The sequence below is a fragment of the Furipterus horrens genome, unplaced genomic scaffold, assembly GCF_987537825.1.
Source record: "Furipterus horrens unplaced genomic scaffold, mFurHor1.1.pri manual_scaffold_4, whole genome shotgun sequence".
Lineage (NCBI taxonomy): Eukaryota > Metazoa > Chordata > Mammalia > Chiroptera > Furipteridae > Furipterus > Furipterus horrens.
The window spans coordinates 158,771,756-158,796,066 of record NW_028327174.1 but is presented as its reverse complement, the minus strand read 5'-3'; the positions used below and the strand labels follow the sequence as shown (position 1 = coordinate 158,796,066).

At 37.7% G+C, this 24,311-nt stretch overlaps 1 protein-coding gene across 1 annotated transcript in view; it reads right to left on the bottom strand.

The window, feature by feature from the left end:
- TMC1 (transmembrane channel like 1) overlaps window positions 1–24,311 on the bottom strand; it is a 129,399-nt gene that overhangs the window by 29,944 nt on the left and 75,144 nt on the right. The window contains exons 9-14 of the mRNA XM_090275222.1: window positions 18,103–18,245; window positions 13,973–14,114; window positions 12,752–12,946; window positions 11,119–11,298; window positions 10,832–10,993; window positions 4,262–4,390 (exon numbers count right to left, since the gene is read on the bottom strand). Of these exons, the coding sequence (XP_090131348.1) occupies window positions 4,262–4,390; window positions 10,832–10,993; window positions 11,119–11,298; window positions 12,752–12,946; window positions 13,973–14,114; window positions 18,103–18,245 (951 nt within the window). The remainder of the gene's footprint in view (window positions 1–4,261; window positions 4,391–10,831; window positions 10,994–11,118; window positions 11,299–12,751; window positions 12,947–13,972; window positions 14,115–18,102; window positions 18,246–24,311) is intronic.

The following is a 24,311-nucleotide window of genomic DNA, read 5'->3' as shown; positions in this document are numbered from 1 at the left end:
TGATTCAAATTGGATACATGTAATCAACTTACTGATAAGATTTTTAATGGTCAGCAACTCAGGAGCCCATTTGGTTTTGGGCTGAGGTCCATAATAGTCAAGGGATTGGAACTCATCTTGTCTTTGAGACCTTTACTTGTAGTGGGCTAGAGTCAATCATCTACCCAGAGGAAAGATATATGGTGCTTGTTAGACTAAACAGACTGGGAAAACCCATTCTCTCTTTGCAAGTTTAGTGATTTGGGAATATGAATATGAATATTGTGAAATGCAATTCAGGACCTCAGAGAGAATTTTGTTATTGCAATGACCTACCTGACTTTCTCCACACAAATCTCATTTCCCACACAGGCTGGCCTGCCTGTGGCTCTAAGGCAATGGTTCTCAAGTGTGGCCCCCAGACTGGAAGCAGCAGCTTTATCTGGCAACTTGAGAGTAAATTCTCTGACCTAACCTAGATCTCCTGAATCAGAGATCCTATGTTTTCATCTTCCTTCGGGGGATTCTGGTATATGCTTATATTTGAGAACCACTGATCTGGGACAAATCTGAGCCTCATCTATTATGATGATTTCAACACCTTGAGGCTTTGCGTTTCAATCCTAGTTGCCTGTAGACAGATTCTGTCCCATATTCAGGTGGAACTTCAAATCCAATTTGTGCTGTCTCTTTTCCCATGTTCTTATCCCTTCATGGGATACCCTTGACTTCTTACTGATTCTTTATCATGCCATCTTCCTGGACTGCTAAGTAATATCTCCTTCCTAGCTAGAAAACATCAGTTCATCTTCTAATTCTATATCTCAACCTGTCCTGCTAATTCCACTCTACTGCAAGTGACCTGGCTAAGCCTGGGAGCACCTTAAGTTATGAATGCCATAGGCTGGCTCATGAATTAGTCATAATGTGGCAGAGTTTTTGAAATTTCTAGGCTTAAACATTACAGTGAAAATCAACATGATGGAAATCTAGTTGATGGCAATCTAGGTCTCTGCATGCACTGCCCATATTTTCCAGCTGCTGGGCCTTCTCTTGCACCTGTCCCTCCACTGAGAATGTTTTCTTCCATCTCAACCTTTTGAAATTCTGATTATTCTTCAAGGCTTGGCACAAATGTCTCTTCCTTCGTCATGTCTGTGATTCTATTGACCTCTCCCCTTCCCTTCCCAAAGTGGTAGAACAGTTGGCTTCTCCTGTGGCATTTGCATTTTTTGCTCTGTATTGACAATGGGAGCTTGCAAGATCAAAGAGTATTAAAGAATGTGAGAAACTGCTGAATGAGTAAAACTGAAGAGGGCAGTGGCTTTTCAGCTCCAGCCCATTTCTTCAAAGTGGGAATATGGGTCTAATGTTTCCAAACCTTATAATATATTAAGAAAAGCAATAAATCCATATTTTTTAATGTAAACCTACCAGTTTTTAAATATTAGCTCATTAAAAACAAACAAAGAAACCACTCTTTATATCAAAGAAAAATATAGCTGTACGTTGAATCTTGCTTGCAGGCCCAACTTTGCAACCTCCCCTCAGGCTTACATCTTTTTCACCTCTATATCCCCTGTCACTCAACACAGAGGTTTGCTCATAATGTTTTGCATTTAGCAGGCAGACAATTGTGTACGCTCTTCACTTGGTGGGCCAATGATTATCAGATCCATATCAAAGATGCATCATCTAACCTTAGAGTTTTAAAACTTGTTTTAATGCTGAACTTCTCTCTGAAGAGCTTTGGAAAGGTAATATGGAAGAAAATTCTTTCTCTATGACCTAAAACAGGAACTTGTGTTTTTTCCTATACTTTGTACTAACCCAAGAGCACTGTAACCACTCAATGAATAATAAATTAGCTATTTAATTACAGCTTTTATGCATCCAGCTCATGTCATATTGACTTCATATTAGAATCAAAATGATCTAGCACTTAAGAAGAAAGTGGTAAGGGATAAAAGGCAAGCATAAGCCTAGTGATAGTCTAATGACAACAACAAAAAAGGCAACTTTTATGTCTGCTTCAGAAGAGCTGATCAGGCATGGAAAATAGAAATGAAACTAAGCCAGCTGAATACCTCATAGCAGGGAATGTGGAAGCAACATGACAGCCTCTTGCATCTGTAGCATTACCTCATTGTTGTCCACCAAAGAGCATTACCTAACTGCTCTTGGCTCATCCAAGAGCCATTTTCACTGAGGGTGATAGAGATGACCTCAGAAAAGGTATGATGTCAAAGTCAGATAGCCAGACAGATGATCTAGCCTGGAGTCTTGGAAACAGTTTTGAACGTTGAACTTGTCCTGAGACTTAGGGCATGGGACAGAAGGGGAATCAGCAGTAAAGGATATCCCTTCATTAGTGAGTAGAGAAACATCCTTGGCTCAAGAATACTAAGCCAGAGTTCACTCCATGGACACATACCTGTACAATGGATGGTGCTGCCCTGATGATACTAGAATGTGGAGGTTTAACATTGAACCAGCCAGTCAACACCTAATGCTTGCTACATGACGAGCATAGTTCTAAGCATAGAGGTCAAGGCTTCTGTTTCATAGAGCTTTCATTCTAACAGAGGGAGACAGATAACAAGCACTTTTTTGAAAAAGGAAGTATCAAATAGTTATATATCATATGAAGAAAATAAAACAACAGTATGTTAAGGGTGTCTGGTAGGCTACATTAGAATGGATAGTCAGAGAAGACTTCTAAAAAGGTGGCACATTATCTGAGTCCTTAATGACAAGAAGGAGCAAGTCATGCCAAATTCTAGGAATCTGCACCCCTGGAGGGAGTAACAGCTAATGACAATGCGAGGACCATCTCATGTTTAAGAATAAGAAAAAATCCCAATGTTTGTGGACTTTCCAAAAAAAGAACAAAAGTAGTAAAAGATGAGCTCAGAAGGAAAGAAAAACACAAACAAAAAAACCAAGATATCATATAGGGTATTGAAGGCCCTAGACAGGGATTTGGAATTTCTTCTAAGTAAACTACTAAAGGATTTTAAGCAAATGAGTATTACCAACCCCCCTCACCTCCAGGTCATATTTCCCAAAATGGTGATCCATTTTTCAAAAGAGAGACAGTGGGCACCTGGCAGTGCGTTAAACCACAGAGTAGTGATAGGTGCTCTACTGCAACCTTCAACCTTTGTGGGGTGACCTGGCGTTAAGCAAAGAGAGTGAGATGGTAATGAGGTCAACACCAGTGGGGCTCAGAGAATCCTATGCCTTTGCCATAGAAAAGGAAGTCAACTTACTGGGATTCAACTCCACCACTTGCTAGAGCCCTATCAGTACCCTGGGCCTTCCTCAAAACTTCCTCAAATGCCCCCTGCTCATGTCTTTGTTGATCCTTATTAGACTGTGAACTTTACGAAGTAAGCATTATATTTTTTAAAATCCTGCTGTCTCCCACTGTACTGCACAGTGATTGGCCAGGACAAGTGTCTAGGGGTTTATTTAGTGGCATTCAAAGGAATTAATAGAATATACATTCTGCTCTGTTTCTAGAAATGCCAGCAAGCTTCATAGGGATGGAGAAAACTATAGGTCCAAGATTTACTGAGCTCACCATCCATTGCTTCAGTTATCCCGTGCTAATTTATGAGAATATTGTAAGCTGTGATACTCAAATCTGACCCTCTCTGAATTCAAACCATACTCACTGGTCTTCATTTATAGTAGCCCACCCTTATGCTCAGTTTTGCTTTCCGCAGTTACCAAAAATTCCAGATATAAACAATTCATATGTTTTAAATTGCCCCTGTCTCAGTAGTGTGATGAAATTTTGTGCTATCTTACTCCATACTTCTCAGGACATGAATCGTCACATTGTCCAGTGTGTTGCACATGCTTCCTGCTCTTCAGTCATTTAGTAGCCAACTCAGTTATCATATCACTTGCCGTGGTATTGCAGTGTTTGTGTTCAAATAACATTTTTACTTAGTAATGACCCCAAAATACAAGAGTAGTAGTGCTGGCAATTTGGATATGCCAAAAAGAAGACATAAAATGCTTCTGTTAAGTAAAAAGATATGCATGTATAGGAAAAAAATAGTACAGATCAGGTTAAGTATTATCCATGATTTCAGGCATCCACTGGGGGTCTAGAAATGTATTCTCTGCAGATAAGGGGGGACTACTGTATTGACATCTAAAAGGGAGATCCCACCCTCTAAATTTTGAGATGTCTTTTTCTTGCATCATATGTGTAAACAGTAAACAACAAAATATAATCTGATAAGAGAAAAATGAATATCATACTTACATATCCATATTCTAAATCCCAGCACCAGCAGTAATTGCAAAATCTTACAAAACATGCCCGGACAAAGTCTCCAATGAGGATTGTGACGTAGGTGGTCAGAACATCAGAAACAGTCAGCCGCACAAATTCCTGTTGAGATATTATCTGCATTACAATGTGCATTTCTCTCTTTAACGGTCCTAGTGTTAACATCAAATTTTTCATGTTTCTAAATAGTGTGAGTATGGAAACTGCAATTTATGGTAAAGAAACTAGTTCAGCACATATAGCAAAAGAAGAATGTTTCATCCTTATTTTATTTCTCTAAAAATAATTATGTTTTGTTCTAAACTCACTGTATCAAAAGTCTTCTTACTGAGAAACTTTTATAAGCATGACATAAGACTCTGAAACAGGAAAATATTGGCCATACAGAAGTTTGAAATTTCACCTGGCAAACAGCAATATTTATAAATTTAAAAGACAAAGTTGGAAAAAAAGTCCTTGCAGCATAGATGATAGCAAATTAGTTTTTCTAACACATTGAAACTTTTACAAATCAGCCAGACAATAGATGGATGATCTAATTAGGGACAAAATGCAAATGTTGCAATTAATAAATCCTCAGAAGAAAATACACAGTCAATTAAAACATTCAAAAACTGCTTAGACCCCATAATAACATAAATTAAAACAATGAGCTGTTGCCTCACAGAGTAAAAAATATTTAAAAATCCATGCTTCAACATGAATTTTTAAATATTTAAAAAGAGTGTGGTGATTAGGCACTCTCATAAACTGATGAGGAAATAGACTTACACAATGTCTGGGGGAGATGTGTGTAAATCCATCACATTTTATAGTGTGTGGAATTTAAGCAAGGAAATCCACTTCTATATACATATCTTATGGCAGTATTAACAGAAGTGCACAAATCTATATATATATAATTATGAAAGTATTACTTCCTCCAGTTAAAATTCGAAACAAGTCAAATATGCTCAGGAGGAGATTAATTAAATAAAACAGGGTGTCTACACAACAGAACATAGTGAGCTGTTAAAAGAAACTGTTATTGTGGTTATGAATGCATAACTACATGAATATATACTAGAATTCATTGAATTACATACTTTAAGTGTTTGAAATGTATGGTATGTGAATTGTATCTCAATAAAGTTGTTTAAAAAGTGCTAAAATGCTATGCTCTAATAAAATGCAGGTTTTCTAAAATTTGCAAAATAGGCTACATGGTATGAACTCATTTGTTAACAAAAATCTTATGTGCACATATGAATATATGTTATATACATGTATATATGTAAATACATAGAAAAGGTCTGGAAATAGAAAGTGGTCATCTCAGTAGTGTGAGCTTGAATTGATGTGTGAATTGTGTGTTGTGGGTTAGAAAGTTCACTACTTCTTCATGAAACTCATATAACAATAGCAATAACTGTAATAGTATACATATAACTACATTTTTATCATGATCATTTACTTATTTTTTCTTTTCATTCCCAATAATTTATTCCTTAAAAATGAAAACACTAAATATCTAATAAGACATAATTTTGCCAGAAATACTAGTGTTCTTCTATAATGTAAAAAGTTGTTTTTTTATTTCTAGCTACCCCTAAAATAACTAGTGAGAAAAGTTTTTCTCATAGGGAAAAGGGCCATTTGACTAGCAATCATTAGGTTAACTTCCAGCCTCACACTTCAGAGCAGTGGTTTCTGAACTCCTGGTATCTGTGTACCATCTGCACAATTCTTGCCATACCCAAGTACCATCTGAAATATTGTTTATCTAATACGTCTTTTAATATACTTTATTTAAAAAATAACTGCTTCTATTATAAATAGATGCATATCACCACCATAAATAGAATTTAATTGTTAATATAAATCAATAAAAACCAAAATACCACATTGAAAACTTAGAAATATACATTAAAGAAATTATCTTGGCATTAGCTTCCACCAAAAATAGTGCCTATGACAAGAACTTATAAGCAGGTAGTATATTTTGGAAGGTGTTGTCAAAGAACAGGAGTGGGGAGTGGAAGAAATGAAACAAAAGGAGAGAAAGACTTTACCCAAGAGTGTGTTCATGCTGTCACTACTGGGGCGAGTGGATCTTTCTGGGGGCCCATTCCATAGCCTTTAGTATAAGTAAGCTTCAGAATTGTCCACTCAAGAGACAATCCTCCAGCTCTCATTCCCATTAGCTTATTATGGCCCCATGTGGTATTAATGCTCCACTTGGTGATGCAGAGAATATGAGTACAGTTCAGTTAAGACGGTGTCAGGTAACAGCTGCATGCAGTTGTTTGTTGCAGCAACAGCTGAAGCAAAAAGGTGGGCCAAGAGAGTGTAAGACTACTTCATAATCTGAAAGCTTCTGTATAAGCTGACTCCAGTCTAGCTCTCCATATTCTTCTTGTATTGCTCTTTCCTCTATCTTCTTCACTCACTGGCTTTCTTTGTGACTTAATACTCCATATACTTCTTCAGGCTACAGGACTTTTGCATGTGGGCTTTACTCAACCTCTCTTACCTCATCTCATGACTCAGTCTGTGCCAACACATATGCATCATTGCATCATCACTAATTTAGGGAAGTCTCTCTCACTTCACTGACAAGGCAAACTTCTCTATAAGAAGTTCTTGGATTCCACGCATTTCATTCTTGTAGTGCTTTGTTGCCATTGTAAATTTGCAATTTTTGCATAATTATTCAGATAGTGGCTTCATTTCCCTCCAAGAGATGGTAATTTTCATAAGGGCAGAGAGCTGGCCCACCTTTGTTCCCCACTGTACCTCTAGCAACCAGCACAACACCTGTCACTTAGCATGCACTCAATATATGTGGAATGAAATGATTGAATAATAGTAAATTCCTGCAGTTATTTCTGGCCATAACTTTTCTCTTCCCTAATTTTATTCTCTTTTCCATCCCCCAGGCAATTTGAGTTCAGATTCTGTTAACCAGCGTCCATTAGAGGTAGGCTATTTGGGATATTTTTAGGTTTCCACTGCCAAGTTGGGAAGACTTCCTCAGGCAAGAGAAAAGTTCAGAGTGTTTTTGAAGTCCTCCCCATCCTCCTAAGAATCCACATTCTGATGGCTGAAATTCTTTATTTTTTCCTAAGCAGTGTTCCAACTTTGAGTTAAATAGCATAAGAAGATCCAAAAATCATATTAAAATGTAAAAATACTTATTCATTTACCATAGAAGGAATACACTGCTTTATAAGAAAGGGAATCTCAAAAATGGTGGCTCAGCTCATCTCTGGGACATCGTCCAATCCCAGACCCAGCAGGCTAGTCAGGATGGGAGCATGGTCTCCTCGTAGGCCTCCTATTGAGCCCTGCATTCCACAACAAACAACTTCCCACTCATGACATTTAGTTAAAATGTATGAACAGCTTTGATCAGTAAACCTAAGAGGATCATTAGCAGGTAAAGGGATGACATTAAGCAAGGGACATCACGAAGGGCCTCAGAGTGTAGAAATTCCATGGCAGGAGTTTAGAGAGTATTTGTTGATGCTAATCATTTTTCTGGAGTTCAGTTCAGCACTATGGACAAGGACACAAACTTGAATTAGACTCCACAGGGCTCCAGTTATTGACTTCTTTTGAGGTATTGAACAAATTACCTTTCTAAGGGACAGTCTCCTCATCTATAGAATATATAACCTATCTCAGAGGATAATTTAATATTCAAGGAGGTGGTTCTTCACACATTAGAGGCATTCAATAAATTGTGGTTATCTTCAGCTGTTGGCTGCTTTCTCTCCCAGCCTAAAAGCAGACCTCAGTACATAGTTTCAAATAGCTGTCGCCCAAGAATGGTTCTGCAGCCTACCTATCACATGCCATTGGACATGTGACTGACTATATCTTGAGATTCCTTGGAGTGATAAAGGAGCCACCAAATTATCTTACATTCAAATTCAAAGAGAGCTTTGAGTTGCACAATATCCTCAAGGGAAATAAAAGCAGAGGACATGCATGGACGAAAGGCAAGAACACCTGAAATATTCTCATAGAACAGTGAAGGAGTCTTTAGGGATGCATCCTCAAAATTACATTTAAAACAGCTGCCTTTATTAATTCTTCCAGAAGTACTTTTTCTTTAAGTGTCTAAAAGAAATGTTTCCAGGTGCATGGATGTAGACATTAATTTTTAAAGGTCAGAACTTTCCAGCACTCGGGGTTTTTATGTCCTCTGTGTTCTCCTTGTCTGCATGGATTCCACCTCCTTCATCAACATTCCATTCAGAAGTACAGCCCCTCCCTTCCTGGTGGTTCCTGCAGATTTTTGCATGAGTGCTGAATGCTCCTTTAGAGAAAGAAAAGGGGAAAACCCAACTACAAATGTCAATAAGAAAAGATAAAGCAAGAAAGAGAACTACAAACAGGATATTTTTATAAAAGACAAGACAAACAGCATGGTTTAGGGGCTCCAAAGAACAATTAAATAAGTGATTTTTCCTTTAATTCAGTGCATGTTGGAATATCACAGATGCTGCTGCATTATCAGAAACGTAAGTATTCTCCTAGGTGGCATGGACATTCCCGTCTAGTTAATCACTGCCTTCTCCCCAGAAGTGAGCAGCTCCACTCTACCTAATCCAGTTTAATAGGTGTTTCCCTGGTAAAGGGTAGGTTTCCTAGCTCTCACACCAGTCAGCATTCTAGGATGTACATATGAGAACATCACACACTCTTTGAGTTTGTGAAAACTATACTTGCTTTTTTAAAATAAAAATTTCTCTCAACTTCTGCTGAACTTAAGGAGCAGCCTAGATCTGATAAAACAGACCCGTGTTCAGCACCATGACCAGACTTTGCTTCAAGGAACCTTAAAACACAAACCCATGGCTTCCTGTGTGTTCATTTCTTATTGCTGTTGTAACAAATTGCCACAAACTCAGTGGCTGAAAACAACACAAATTTATTTTCTTCCATTTCTTGAAGGCCAGAAGTCTAAAACCAAGGTGTAGGCATCAGGGAAGAATCTGCTTCCTTGTCTTCTCCAGTGTCTAGAGGCCTCCTGCATCCTTCGCTATGGCTCCTTCCTCCATCTTCAAGGCACATCTCTCTGCCTCTGGTTCCACTGTCACATCTCATCTTGCTGACTCTGGCTCTTTTGTCTCCCCTTGTAATTTCATTAGGCCTGCCCACATAATCCAAGATAATTTTCCTATTCCAAGACCTTTAACTTAATTACATTAGCAAACTTTTTAAAATCATTTAAGGTAACACATGAACAGGTTCCAGGGATTAGAATATGGATGTGTTCAAGGAGCTATTAATCTGCCTACCACAATGTGGATCTCAAGCACCTCTCTATTAAGTGCAAGAAGCTTTCATTTCATTTCCTTTCATTTATTATTTCATATATAATGTTCCTATAAACATGTATCAAATGTGCATATCTGAAAATTAAGTATTTAATAACATGAAAATAAAAAGAGAGGGGTCTATCAAGTCCCCAAAAGCTGAAAAAATTAAGTAAAATAAAATTCTTAATTGTACCATACTTATTGACTCAATCGTCAATGTTATATTCTAGAGTTATAGACATCTTCTGTATTTTTTCCATACTTGAAATCACAGTTGATTGGCTTAAGTCTGATGAATATTTGATTTAGGCTGAGGGCATCTGATAATATCCATATTTGTTTAAATTATATTAGTTTTTTTAAGACTAATGCTAACTTCCAACTATCCTTTTATATTATGAAGGAATGAATACACAGTAAAAATTATTGAAATAATTTCACAAAGACTACATTATTGTGAAAACTAAACTGTTATCTAACAGAGCACTACAACATATTTTGAAATGCCTGTTCACCAATGATGAACCAAAGTTCAAAATCATTTCATAAAATGTACATTAGAAATGTTAGTTTTAACAAGATAAAATTAAAGGCTCTTCAAAATATAAATTGGATCTGTATAGAAATTACAGACCCAAAGTAGATTTTTTTGTTGTTTTTCTTGAGTTTGGTTTCCCTTATTGGGCAGAAAGCCATCTAAAGCATCATATAACTAGTTTTGGGCTGGGGCCATTTAAATAATCATCATGAAAACAACTAACCTAAAATTACATTTCCTTTAATGCTTAATAGTAATTATTTGACAAAAATTAATATTACTGAAATTAGTCTTATTAGTGTATGCTTCCAAATAACCTATTTTTTTTATGACAAACAGGTAACACTAAATAGCATTCTATTTAAATATTCTCTAGGGTCTGTATCTAAACCTAGGTGCTTTATTAGAGCACAGATAGTGAATATCTCACTTAATTTGAAAATAATTTATCTTTTATACACAACTGTAAATGAGGTATAAAAGTAAAACGTAACTCAATGGACGGATATGTGGAGTGCATGGTACATGAGATAATATATATAAAATTCACAGCCTGCACATGGTAAGCATTCAGTAAATTTTAGCTGTATTTTATTAGTGAGCAATCAAAAACTAGGCCACATTTATGGAAGAAATATTGACTCTGCTCTTTTTTAATCCATTAATTGTCATGCATTTCTGTTTGTGTGATATTACCTGTCCCACCATTGTTTCCCAGCAGGGTCCTCGAGGTACATCTGCAGGGTGCACATAAAAGGGCGCCCCAGTGCTATTTCCAGTGAGGCTTTCATTATAGGCCTTGATCATGTTGGCTTCCCAGAGGGTAATATTGACCCTTACTAGTTTTTCCTCTTCAAGCTGGAAAGCAAAGTGATGGAAACAAAAATGAAGGTAACAGAAATTTCAAAGGTTTGTCTGGCAATCTTGAGACTGGGATTGTAAAAACATGCTGAGGGCAAGGCCAATCCAGACACAAGATTTACCTTGTTGTAAATGTCATCCATCAAGGCAAGAATAAATACATACAAATTGCCTAAAAGAAGAGCAAAAATGCGGATGAGTAGCCATTTCAGAGCAATGAGGGGATGGTAGTCTTCCAATTCAGCATACAAGTCAAACAACTCTGGACAGAACATCCCCAGGAGAGACATGACCATGTTCATCTACAAGGAGACACAAAGAATAAATTAGGTTAGTAGTGTTTAGAAATTTTTACTTTCCTCCAGAATTTCACAGAAAGTTTATCTAGATACCTTTAATCTTTTATTAGACTAAAGGAGACTATCTTGTGCATTTTTAAAGTTCAATCTTAATAAAATGTCAAAGAAAATATCAACTCACATTCTCAAGATTTGGTTGTATATGAGTTTGTGTATGTGCCAATAATAATAATGTTTCCTGATATAATGAGGGATGCAATTTACATCACTCTTTATCCAAAGAACACATATTGTTCTACCTGATTACTGATTTTGATATAGTGATACATTTCACAACAATATTTATAAAGAAAATGAAAAATTATCTGCTTGAAAAATGAGGTCCAAAATGGAAATGCTAATTTAAAAATCAGCAGCATATGGTCTTGTTTAAGAAGTTAAAATGGATGTGTTACTTGATATGGACTCAGGACTAAATATTGAACTTAGGGAAATGCAAACTGTTAATAGAAAAAAAAAAAAAAGAATGTGTTTCATCAAAGAAAACAGGGGGCATTCAGAGAAACAAAAGGAGAACACATAGCATGATAGCATTATGTTATTGAAGCCACTGAAGCCAAGGCAAGACAGTTTCAAAAAGATGAACTGGTTTATAATGCCCAAGACAAGAGAATGATATGAGCAGGGTGTGGCGGGGAGAAAGAGAGAGAAATGGGACAAACTGGAAATATATGGTTTTTCTCTCCTGATTGACTGGCATTGTTATGATTATATTATTTGGCTAAATTAAGTAAGTAAGTAAATAAATAAATAAATAAATAAATACAGAGCAGTACTACGTTTATGATGGGGAAAAAGCCTTCCTTAAATTAAAAAAAAATTTGTTTTTTCAGGTAACTTTAGCAACGGTCTTTTCTAAGTACCTGGCTCAAACTGTTACCATTAAACGTTTTCTATTGCCCCCTGTGGACTCCATGTTTTGCATGATTAGAAGTATAAGACTAGAAAATAATTGTCAATACATTTTTCCATTTTTATTAAGAGCATTATATAAGCATAATCAGCAGGAGATAAAAATCAGTGTAACATAAAATCAGCATGATATAATCTCAACCTAAAGTAAAAACTTGGCAGATCCTGTTCAATCTTACATAAGATAAATTTAATTCTGTTCATCAATTGTATAAAGTTATTCATAAATCCTCATTATTAACTTTGTTGATTCCTATGACTCAAGAGTCACCTAAAATGGGTATTAAACAGGTTCTTACAAAGAGTGACTCTTTTAATGATACAACTACCCATCCTTTGCCATGGTTCAATCATACAAAAATATGGTCCATATGAACCATGGACCAAAGTGGGTAGGTAATAAGTGGCCTTATTTAATAGAAGCATAAGCCACAAAATCTCAAATGTCAGGTTCTAAGCACAGAGAAAGCATGCAGAGACTAACTTCATTTTTCTCCCACCACCCAAGGGTGTCAGGATCTTGCTGTGCAAATTCCTGGGATCGCTTCACAGCCCAAAAGATGAGGTATCCACTCCCGCCAAGTGTTAGAAACACGAAGAAGTTAGCAAGGAACCTCAGGAATCTGACCAAGTGGATGTTTACATCTCCTGCGCCCTCTCTTTCTTCTACGATAGCTTCCTGTAACAAGGGAAACCAGAAAAAAAGAGAAATATATGAGCTATACAAGTATCATAAACTCAGGAATTAATTTTGCAAACATCAGAATATGAACAATAAAAATAAACTAAATCTGGGATTCCACAAATCAGTGAATATTGCCAGCAAGTGAGAACAAGTGAGAGAAAAAAAAATTCTTACAAAGTCTGATTGATCTAATAGGACAGGTTTCGTTCTAAATTCTCTTCCAGTACAGTTTTTTTTTAAACTCACCCAAGGATATGTTAATTGGTTTTAGAGAGAGGGTCAGGGAGACAGCCAGAGAGAAACATCAGTCAGTTGCATCCTCCACACACCCTGACCAAGATTCAAACCCACAACCTAGGTATGTGCTCTGCCCAGGGACCGAACCTGCATCCTTTTGGTTGAACCGACAACACTCCAACCAATTGAGCCACCTGACCAGGACCCAGTACAGTTTTTTTTTTTTGTATTTTTTTTAACTACAGAATGATACTTTAAAGCCATTTTAAATAGTGAGTATTGTTCTATTATGTAAAATGTCTGATTCTGATTACTAATGGCCTCCTATTTCAAGCCAATGGCATTATATTATTAGCAAATTTAGAGAAGAAATAGTGCTGTCATGGGTTATCAGAGATTTTCCAGTCATAATCAGAATACTGTCCAGCCCTGGTTGGTGTGGCTCAGTGGACTGAGTGCTGACCTGCAAGCCAAAAGGCCATAAGTTTGATTCCCAGAGCCCATGTCTGGGTTGCGGGCCAAGTCCCCAGTTGGGGGCATGAGAGACACAATTGATTGATGTCTCTCTCACACAGTGATGTTTCTTTCTCTTTCTCCCTCCTTCTCTAAAAATAAATAAATAAAATCTAAAAAAAGAAAAAATGCTGCCCTGATCTCCACAGGCAGAAATGATGTTAATCTTTTTTTCATTGTTAAGATACTTTGCTATATAGAACATATAGAATGGCTCCAGTTTTACTCTTAGAAATGCAAAGAAAAGCCTCTTGAAGTTGGTGTCTTTACCTTAAAGTTCAGTGTGATAGAATTAAATTTGTTGTCTGCTGTTTCAGGATTGCCAATCAGGTAGTCCCAACTGCAGAACACTTGCCAGCTGAATTTGAAACTGCCATCATCACCACCGTCTTCACCAATATTTGCCGTCATCCTATAAAAACAGGGAGTTTAATCCAGCAAACAGAATACAGAGAGAGAGAGAGAGAGAGAGAGAGAGAGAGAGAGAGAGAGAGAAGCAGTGTCAAAACATTGTAATTATAGGTAAATTGGAGAAGCAATACCTAAAAGACATTTTTAAACAAGGTTTTTTAATAATCAGGAAAATGTTTTTTTTTTTAATTTTGTTTTTATTTTAATTTTTTAAACTGTGCATTTATCAAACTTTCAAGATTAAAAGGCTAGTAAGTGTTAATGATTTTAACAATTAAACAGGTCATATAAAAATTTTTTATTTTTAATTTTATTTTCCTAAACTGTTTTCTTGGCCTCATATACTTGGCTCTTAACCTTTTATGGGATAAGGCTCTCTTTAGAAATCTGAAGAAATCTATTGGGTCCCTCCCCAGGAAAAAAATACTGGTAGACTCTGAAACTGTTTTATATAATTTCACTTGGTTACCAGGCACCCTGAAGCCTAGGGATGGACTAAACCAGGCCAGGTCAGGAAATAGCTGCATATATTTCAATTCACTACAATCTCCTCCCACAGAGTAACTACATTGAATGCATGAAATTTATCATACTCTACAATTCTTGATCAAAAATCAAGATTTTTGTACAACCTTAACGCCAAGTGATTACATATATTTTAATCAGTGATTTAAGAATTTTTTTTGATAGAGAAGTTTAAAATGCATTTACTCACAATTTTATTTCATAGGTTAGAGAACTATATGCTACTTATTCTACTTTCTTTTTCCCTTATCATTATAAATAGAAAAACTGAAATTTCATGTGATACATATTAGAAAATGGTCCATAAAGTTTTGGTTTTTAAACTACACAGGGATATGGAACCTCGCCCCCCCCTCCCCCAAAAAGGAGCATAATGACATAAAGCTGACATCATAGGTTGGCAGCCATCTCTAAAGTCACTTAAACTCCCCCATTGTCCTCACCCCTTATGAAAGTTTATATATTTTAAATGGGCTAATAAGTTATAAAAATAACCAATATAATGATTCCTTATGTCAACTTATCACTTTACCCTTTTCAAATGATGTTTATAAGTATTATCATTTACGTATATTTGTTTTTAATATATATGTAACTTTTAACTATGAAGATCTCTAAGCTTCTGATGTTGTTAGTAATATACACTGCCCTGGAAGGAAGGAAGGAAGGAAGGAAGGAAGGAAGGAAGGAAGGAAGGAAGGAAGGAAGAGAAAAAGGACCTAAAATGTGGTGACAAACCATCTCGGATTGCCAAGGACTGGGTGGGTCTTCAGGACACAGGACTTTCTTTTTTTTTTTTAGGACACAGGACTTTCAGTCCTAAAACCAGGAATAGTCCTGGGTCAACAAAGCTAGTCACCCTATCTTAAAACCTCAAAGTACTTTATTGGGTTTCTTTCTCATATTACCTTCCAATTTAGGTAATTAAAAATAGATATTTGCCACCGTTGTGTAGATGAGGATGCTGAAACAAAGGGTGTGGGCAAGATGTCAAAGTCCATCAGTACCTAATTGATTTTAGAACCCAGATTCCTTTCTACCTGTTGAGTAATGTATCCCATAAAGCCACTCATGTTTACTCCAAGAAGATATTCTATCAGGGTGGAGAAGAGGGGAGCAGATAACAAATGATTCTGTACCATCATTTATATCTCATCAATTCTTTTTCTACCAGGTATTATTCCCATGATTAGGAGGGGGTGGGAATTATGAATAGCTTTTTAGCTGCCTTGCTATCCCTGTCAATGAGTTTAAACCACTGGCCAATCAGGTAACAAACAACTAAAGGTCCATGCCAGAGGGAGTGACTAAAGTCAGGTTGGTTTAATTGGCATAACACAAATGACTTTGAGAGAAAATGTGGATTTGGTGCCCTGCAGTTACCCTAAATGGCATCTTCAAGCTAGTTAGAAAAAATTGCCATTTCCTCTAGGCCAGCATTATCCAATATGGTCATCACCAGCAACATGAGGTTACTGAGCACTGGAAATGTGAGCATATAACATGCACACAAGATTTCAAAGACTTAGTACCAAAAATTTTTCAACAACGATTTTGTTTTAATTCTATGTTAAAATAATAATTTGATATATTGAGTCAAATAGAATATACTATTAAAATTAATTTTACCTGTGTATTTGTTTAATATGGCTACTAGAACATTTTAAGTAAGTTGTGTGGTTCATCTCAATGCTGCTCTATAACCTTTCAATTCACCTGCCAGAAAATTACTTTAGTGAATACACAAATTCATTAATGTACATTTGTATAACCACAAGTGACTGCCCTGCCTTTGGGGCTCTCAGGTGACCTCAACTCCTACCATGTTGGCTTTGTTTGATTCTTGATAATTTTATGGATTATAATCCTAACAAAATTACTAATATTTATCAATTACTTACCACCACCCAAGCATGTTCTCAGTGCTTTTATGTATTAACTCATTTAGACCTCATGGTCATGCTAATACCAAGGTGTTATTACAACTCTATTATGATGGGAAATGAGAACAGAACACTTGTGCAATTTGTCAAAGGTCTTTTAGTACATGGGAGAGCTAGAATTTGAATCCATGCAGACCAGCTGAGAAGCCCACCAGGATACACAGCCTCTGCAGAGTCACTGAAAGAAGTTGAGCGACTGGACATACACAAACATGCTTCCCCAGTTACTAAGGAGACTGAAGGACCAACACAAAAAAATGATACTCATGAGGCCTCTGTAATGTAACTGGCAAACTTGCTTTAGTCTTGCCAAATCAAAATAATTAAAGACTAGAAATAGCTTTATTTTGGAGTTTGGTAGGATTGTACCAGGTAGCAAGATATCTAACATTTAGGATCTCTAATTACACTTGGACAGTAGATAAATATTTTGATGTGGGGTCTCCATTAAAGCTTTTCTCATGACCTGAAAGGGTTTAAAAACTAAATATGACAGTGTTCTTTAGTGGAGCCAGTTAAGTGTGACAGGAACAAGACACAAAGCATGTCACAGATTGTTCCAGAAAGTTCCTGCTCAGTGTGACTTGGGACCCTCAGGCAGGGATCTTTCCCTGAAATGAAGCAAATGGCCTATTCACTCTGTGCAGAGTCAACAAAAAGAGTTGGGACATTAACTGAGGTGTCTCAACTCTTCTCCTAAGAGAGTTCAGAGAATGGCTAAAGGATAGGTTATTCATAACCCCAAACAACTGGGCTAGGTTCCTGCAGTTTCTTTAAATACAGAGTGGCGGGGGGGGGGGGGGGGGGAGCAGGTTTACAGATGTGTGTACACAAAACACCATTTATTCTTGTATTATTATTTATCAGTTATTGTGTTATTTTCCATATGAACTACTGTAAACCTACTTTTGCCCCACCCTGTATATATCAGGCAGGGAGAAAAATGAACTGCCATTTCATCAGTTCCCCAATAAAATTCTTCCTCATGCTCTAATAAATCCTTTCCAAGGGAAACCATGATTATACACTTGATCATGATGGTCTCATAGGGGGCCGTTTGCTTTTGCTGCCTCATGCAGCTGAATTTTTTTGGATGAGTGCTTCTACTGGCTTTAAAGCACAAAATGAACAGAGAACAACAGATTCTGCTTATTGAACTGATTCTGCAAGTCACAAACTTCTCTGTACACAAAATGAGAGGTCAGCAGCTGTTTCCCTGTCTTGTTTGCAACATTGATTCACACTTTGAAGTATAAAAAGGCACATTTAAAAAATACGCTTACATCCAGGATGGGTGTGCACCATCAGTGCAGCCCAGGGAGATGAACCAAAGGCCTGTGCTTGTGTTCAGCCCTTTTGTTTGGAGGATGTAATAGTCTAACATTAATGTCAGTGTTAAAATGACATTTTATCTCACAGACCCTGTATCCTCTAAATGTAAAACAACAACAAAATTATTATCGTTCTCCCATTTGATTCCAGAAATCATTGCTTGCTTCCCAAGAGACCAATAAAACTTACGCTTTGAGCACAACCAGAAAGCTGTATCCAAGGCACATGATCCCCACCAGAAAATAGGAGAGCGGCATCCTGAAATTAATCGATCCAATTGTTCGTGTATTGTCGTAATAGCCATAAAAGAGGACGGAATATTGCGCCAAGCCCTAAAATCGAACAACAAAGCCACTTAGCAGATGTTGTATAGAGCAACTAAAAAAAAACAATTAACTTTAAAGAGGAATGACATTAATTTTCAAACTAGGGAGGTGGCTCTGACATGGGCCCTATTGTTTTGTTTCATAGAGTGAGTGTTTCAGCTGCCACATTAATTGGCAGTCTCTTGGCTTACTCAAAATTCACGGACTTCTAAATAGACTCAATTTTTCATCAAATATAGGTTTGCTCAGCTGTGGAGCCATTGCCATGGAATGCCCATTGACTGAAACATCAAAACAGAATAAAAAAACAGACTCATAGATAGAGAACAGACTGACAGCTGTCAAAGGGAAGGGGTTGGGGAGCTGGGTGAAAAGGTGAAGGAATTGAGGAACAACAACAACAACAAATAAATAAATAAAACTCATAGACACAGACAACAGAGTTGGTAACCAGAGGGGAGAAGGGGTGAGGGAAGTTGAAGAAGGTAAAGGTGGGGATAAATGGTGATAAAAAGAGACTTAACTTTGGGGTGGTGAACACACAATAAAATATACAGATGCTATGTTATACAACTGTACATCTGAAACCTATGTAATTTTATTAGCCAATGTTACTTTGATAAATTCAATTAAAAAATACACACTTCATAGTGTCATTAGATTTATAATTTTAAGAGCTTGTTTAATATGGGGGGAGGATCTGACACATGCTTCCTCACATTGTTATGGCAGGTTTCCCCTTCCAGTCACAGCCACCATTAGACTGGTTCTCTTAAAACACAGAAGCTCTGTCTTAATTCAGGTGAGGAACAGGTGAGATGACATTGGAAGCAATCTGCACAGCCTTCTGTTCATCGAGACTATTAGAGCGTTCATTCATAATAAGCATGCTTATTCATGTAATTACATGCTTTTTTTCTAAAAATCACCCACTAGGGTTGGAATTTCCGCTTCCCAAAGCCACCTGAGTGGAATATACACAGAACATTGGCATATTCTGATGCTGCTTCCTTTTAGTATTTTCATATTTCTTGCCTTCTTTGGTCTACTGTGTTCTTTTTTATTTTTCTTTTTTTAAATATGTTTTATTGATTATACTGTTACAGTTGTCCCAATTTCCCTTCCTTCTGCTCCCCTCCATCCGATGGCCCCCCTCCCTCCAGTTGTCCCCCCCTTTTAGTCCATGTCCATTGGTTGTGCATATAGTTCTTCTCAAACTCTTCCTGTCTATTCCATTCCCTCCTACTATGCTTCTTAATTCCTGTACCATCTCCCTTACTCCCTTACCCCTCCCTGCTGACCTTCCCCCCCAGTATGTTCCCCATACCTATAGTTCTTTTTCCACTCTTGTTGCCTATTTAGTTTGCCTTTGTTTCAATTCCCTAGCTTCTGTTGTTGGTTCTTGTGATGCAGTTTTCATTTTAATATTCAAAGTTTCAATCCTCCTTTTTCTAAACCAGTCCCTTTAACATCTCATATAATAGTGGTTTGGATCTAATGAACTCTTTCAGTTTTATTTTGTCCTGGAAGCACTTTCTCTGCCCTTCTATTCTGAATGACAATTTCCTGGATAGAGTAATCGTGGCTGTAGGTTTTTGATTTTCATTACTTTGAATATTTCTTGCCAGTCCTTTCTTGCCTGCAGGGTCTCCCTTGAGAAATCAGCTGATAGTCTTATTGGGACCCCTTTGTACATGATTCTTTTCTTCTCTCTTGCTGCTTTTAAGATTCTCTCTTTATCTTTAATTTTTGACAATTTGATTATAATGTGTCTTGGAGTGGTTTTCCCTGGGTCTAGTTGTTTTGGAACTCTCTGTTCTTCCTGGACCTGTAAGTCTATTTCCTTCCCAAAGTTTGGGAAGTTCTGCTTCATTACTTTTTCACATAATTTTTCAATTTCTAGTTCTTCTTCTTTGCCCTCTGGCAATCCTATAATTTGTATGTTCGATCTCTTATAGCTGTCCCAGAGGTTTCTGATCCTCTTCTCACTTTCCTTGCTTTCTGTTTCCTTTTTCCACACTGGTTGACTGTTTGTTCCTTTCCTATGTTCCAGTTTGTTGATTTGATCTCTGGATTTTATTTCCTCACCAGTTGCCTCATGTGTGTTTTTGTTCTTTTCAGTATGAGTGGTTTTCAATGCTTTGTCATCTTTTTCCAAATCTTTTGTTAATTCTGTAAGCCACCTTATAACAATAGCTCTGAACTTAGCCTCTGTCAGGTTTCTTATTTGTTCATTTGTCAGGTTCTTCATCTGTTGCCTGGTGAGCTGCGTCATTGGGATTTCTATAGTTGTCTGCCTCATTCTGACAGATTTGTGTTTTGCTTTGCTTCTTGGGCCGGCTATAGGGGGCAGTTCCTGTGTACTCATCACAACCCAGCGACCAGCAGCGATCCGCAACCTATTTCGCAGCGCTGCGGCACTTTGTCGTCCCTACCCAGCGACCGGCGGTGATCAGCAACCTTTTTCGTGGCGCTGTGGCGCTTTGTGTGGGGGCAGGGGTCCAAGATGGATTCCTGCCGTTATTCTCCACTAGGAAACCCAGATCCATCCTCCCGCCCTCTGGGCCTCACTGTCTGAGGCAATGCAAGAGCTGCCTTTCCCAGCGTTGGGGTCGCGAGCAGCTGGGGCTTGACTGCAGCCAGGATTGCTCTCCCTGCCACTGTCTCTGGTGCTACCGCAAACAGCACCGCCCCCTTTTGCTCTTCCTACCTGTCCGACAAGTGCCGCTGGTTTATGACTTCATACGTTGGGCTTCCGTGTATTTTTATTTTCTGGAATTTCTAGTTATCTTTTGTTTTGAGGTAGTTGTATTCCTTTCTAGTCGTAGAGGGAGACTGAGCATGTCAGTCTAAGCCTCCATCTTGGCTAGAAGTCTCTCTTCATCTACTGTGTTCTTGACTCTCAGCATGGAAGCATTGTTTCTGTATTACTATATATCCACTTTCAGAGCTTCTCTCTGATTTCATCTTTCTGGCAATAACTTAAAATTACTATGCTTTGTAAAGTGAGGAGACAATAACTTCTTACTGTGGGTCTTCCTCTTGAGGTCATGAGTCTTAGAAAATCCAGCTGGCTGACTTTAATATCATTTATAGCAAGCCTGGGACTTTGAAGCCTACTGTTGAAGAAGGCAGAAGAAGAAGTGGGAGGGGGCAGGGTGGAAGAGAAGGAAGAAGAGGAAGAAGTGCTCTGGATGCTAATTTTCAGAGGAAGAATTAAAAGAAATAATTTAGAAAATTGCCTTAAACAAAGATTATGCCTACTTAAAATCAGAAGCCAAATTTTGCAGCAAATTTATTTTCTAATGCTCTGTAAGAATTAGTTGGGGGGGGGGGGTAAATCTCCAGAAAAATCTCAGAAGAGTCCATGGGCTTAAGTAGGGTCAGGATGGGATAGGAGGGTTATAGATAAAAATCAAAGCGGTTTCTTGCACTTTATCTGCCTGTACCTTCATTTTTCAGCTCAAGAAAAAATAAATCCTACTCTAAAAGACAATTTGGGGCTCACTAAGTAGTAGAACCCTCAAATAGGAGAAGCAGTGGGTTAATCTTATGTCCAAGATAGGAAACCAAATAGACCCAACTGGCCAACTGGCCAAGACCCAGAAACCATCCCAGGAGAATAATCATTGGGAGGACTTCCTTGCACGTGGTTGCATGACATCTTCTTCTTTCACTTTCACCTAGGTAAGATCTCTGCTTCTTCTCAGCTATTTTAAATCCAGTCTCCTTCTACCCTGTCCAGAACCTTCAAACTGGCTGGCCCTCTTGTCCCCAGGGAATAATAACTAACGGAACCTGGAAAGTATAGGGACTTGGCTCCTTGTCTAGTTTAGAGATATCCTGATCTACTTATTTATTTTTTCCCATAACTGTAAGGCATTCACTTTACTTACTGCTTTATTATTTCCTGCAACTGACTCTTACCTCCTTTCCTTGCTACTGTTCTGACAAGAACCCAATGAAGTTTCTACTGTCAGGAGAAACAGTTTTCCTCAACTCTTTATATGTTCTTTTACATGCAGAAGACCCATAAATGTAGCACTCCCAGGCTCTCCCCACTGCCTCTGGCCAGTCGCAGGGAGGCAAAACCATCTGAGAGCAGAGCATGAATGAATAAATGGGGACCATGTGTTCCACAGATCTGCCTTTTTCTAAGAGAGCACGTGCTGTGCTCTGCCCTGCAGGGCAAGGCTTGTCCTGGTCTAAGGCTACTGGGCAGAAATGCCTGATTGTGAGGCCCATTAGCCCATAAAAAGATACCACATTCTTTAATATCTGCTTTAACAATAATAAAGGTGACATGTTGACCTCTACCTTTGCCTCATTTCTGGTTAGCAACACAAGCTGGTTGGACGGGGAGGTGGGGGGGTATTTACCTTCCTCCACACACACCTCCACACCCAACTCAGATAAAGAAACTGAGCCTTAGAGATGTGAAGTAACTTGTTCAAGTTCACATAGCTACTAAATGACTGAGTCTGAGCTTGAACCAGGTCTGTGCAATTCAAATCCCATATACTTAACTACTGTGCTATATTGCATCTCTTGTGTTTCCTTTGCCTACCAGGCCTTGTGTCATGCTAGTGACATATCTTCCCAGTAAAACAAAGAGACAAGAAAACATTACCAACTCAGCAGGGACTCTTGACCTATAATCCTGGATCAGTCCCTGGTGTTTCCAGGTCCTCTTGGAAAAGACTTAGGTACCCTTTTTGAAAAGATTTCAGAGGGCTTCATTTCCACATTTATGAACATTACAACCTGACATATTTTTCTAATTCATAATGACAGTATTAGGGTTAAAAGACCCTTCAAAATAACATGACAGGAGAAATATAACAAGCAACTGGTGAACCTGTTAGGTTAGCCCAATAACTATTGGAGCAGCTAGCTCATCTGGTGTATGTACCATTCAATATATGTTCAGTGACTGATACTTCATAAATGTTAGATCATATCCAAAGTGGTAAAGGTCCTGCTTTTTTTGAATCCTGATTATTTTAAAATTGCTTCTTCAGTTTGCCTGTTACTACATATAAAATTAAGTGTGTTAATGAAAGAGGCACTATTGAATAGTGTAATCTTAAAAAGTCTTATCCAATCCATCTTGAGGAGTGGCTTTAAACACGAGGTGAAAGGCTTAACAGAGGAACACCCCTCCCCTTCCACTCAGCTGGTGCACTTCACTCAAAATATTTTTCTGCTTTTCTTAAAACTCCAACAGCAGAGATCTGGAAGTGACTAAAATAGGAATGAGTCCCAGCCAAGGTTCTATTTGGTTTCAATGTCAACACGCATGGCTTTCCATGTGGGAGCTCTCTCTCACCCTAAAATCAGTGTCAGAGAAACCACAGAAAAGTCCTGTCTAAGTCTGGTTCCATGCTTCCACATCATCTGAAGACTCTCTCCACTATTCTGATCATTTCCCCCTTTCTCACGTATAGTCATCCCCCCTGCCCATGTCTCCTGCAATGAATATTTTTTAGGTATCTATTTCCAAAGTACTCCTTGAAAATAAAAATGCATTTGAACTGATGAAATATTCCTAAAAGATATGTTATTCCATATATGAACCATAAAAATATCTCTTCTAAATGTGGTCATGACAATAAGAGATGAAAGAATTTAAGATAACTGAGATATGTCTGAGAGAAGATGCTCTCATTTTAGAAAGGTTGCTACTTTAAAAAAACTGTTGATGCTAGTAAAATAAAGAATTAACATGCTATATGTTAACATTCAGAATGTCTGTGACAGTCTCTGTTAAGTACAGACCTCAAGGAAGAGATGTGGCAAAAGTAGGCAGGGCAGAGGAATAGCTTTTGAATGATATGTTAGCGTAAAACAATTTGACATTAAAGTCAGCCATATTTTGGCTTGTATTTTAGTGTCTCCTCTAACTATAAGTGCTGTCTTTGGCAAGCTAACTTCTCTGAGTCACAATTCCCTCAACTATACAATGATTATTGATCTTTATCTTAAAGGGTTGTTATAAAATGTAGTATATGGGCCTGATTAACACATAATAGGTGTTAATTTTCCCCTCTTTCCCAAAAGAGTTTCTCCCAC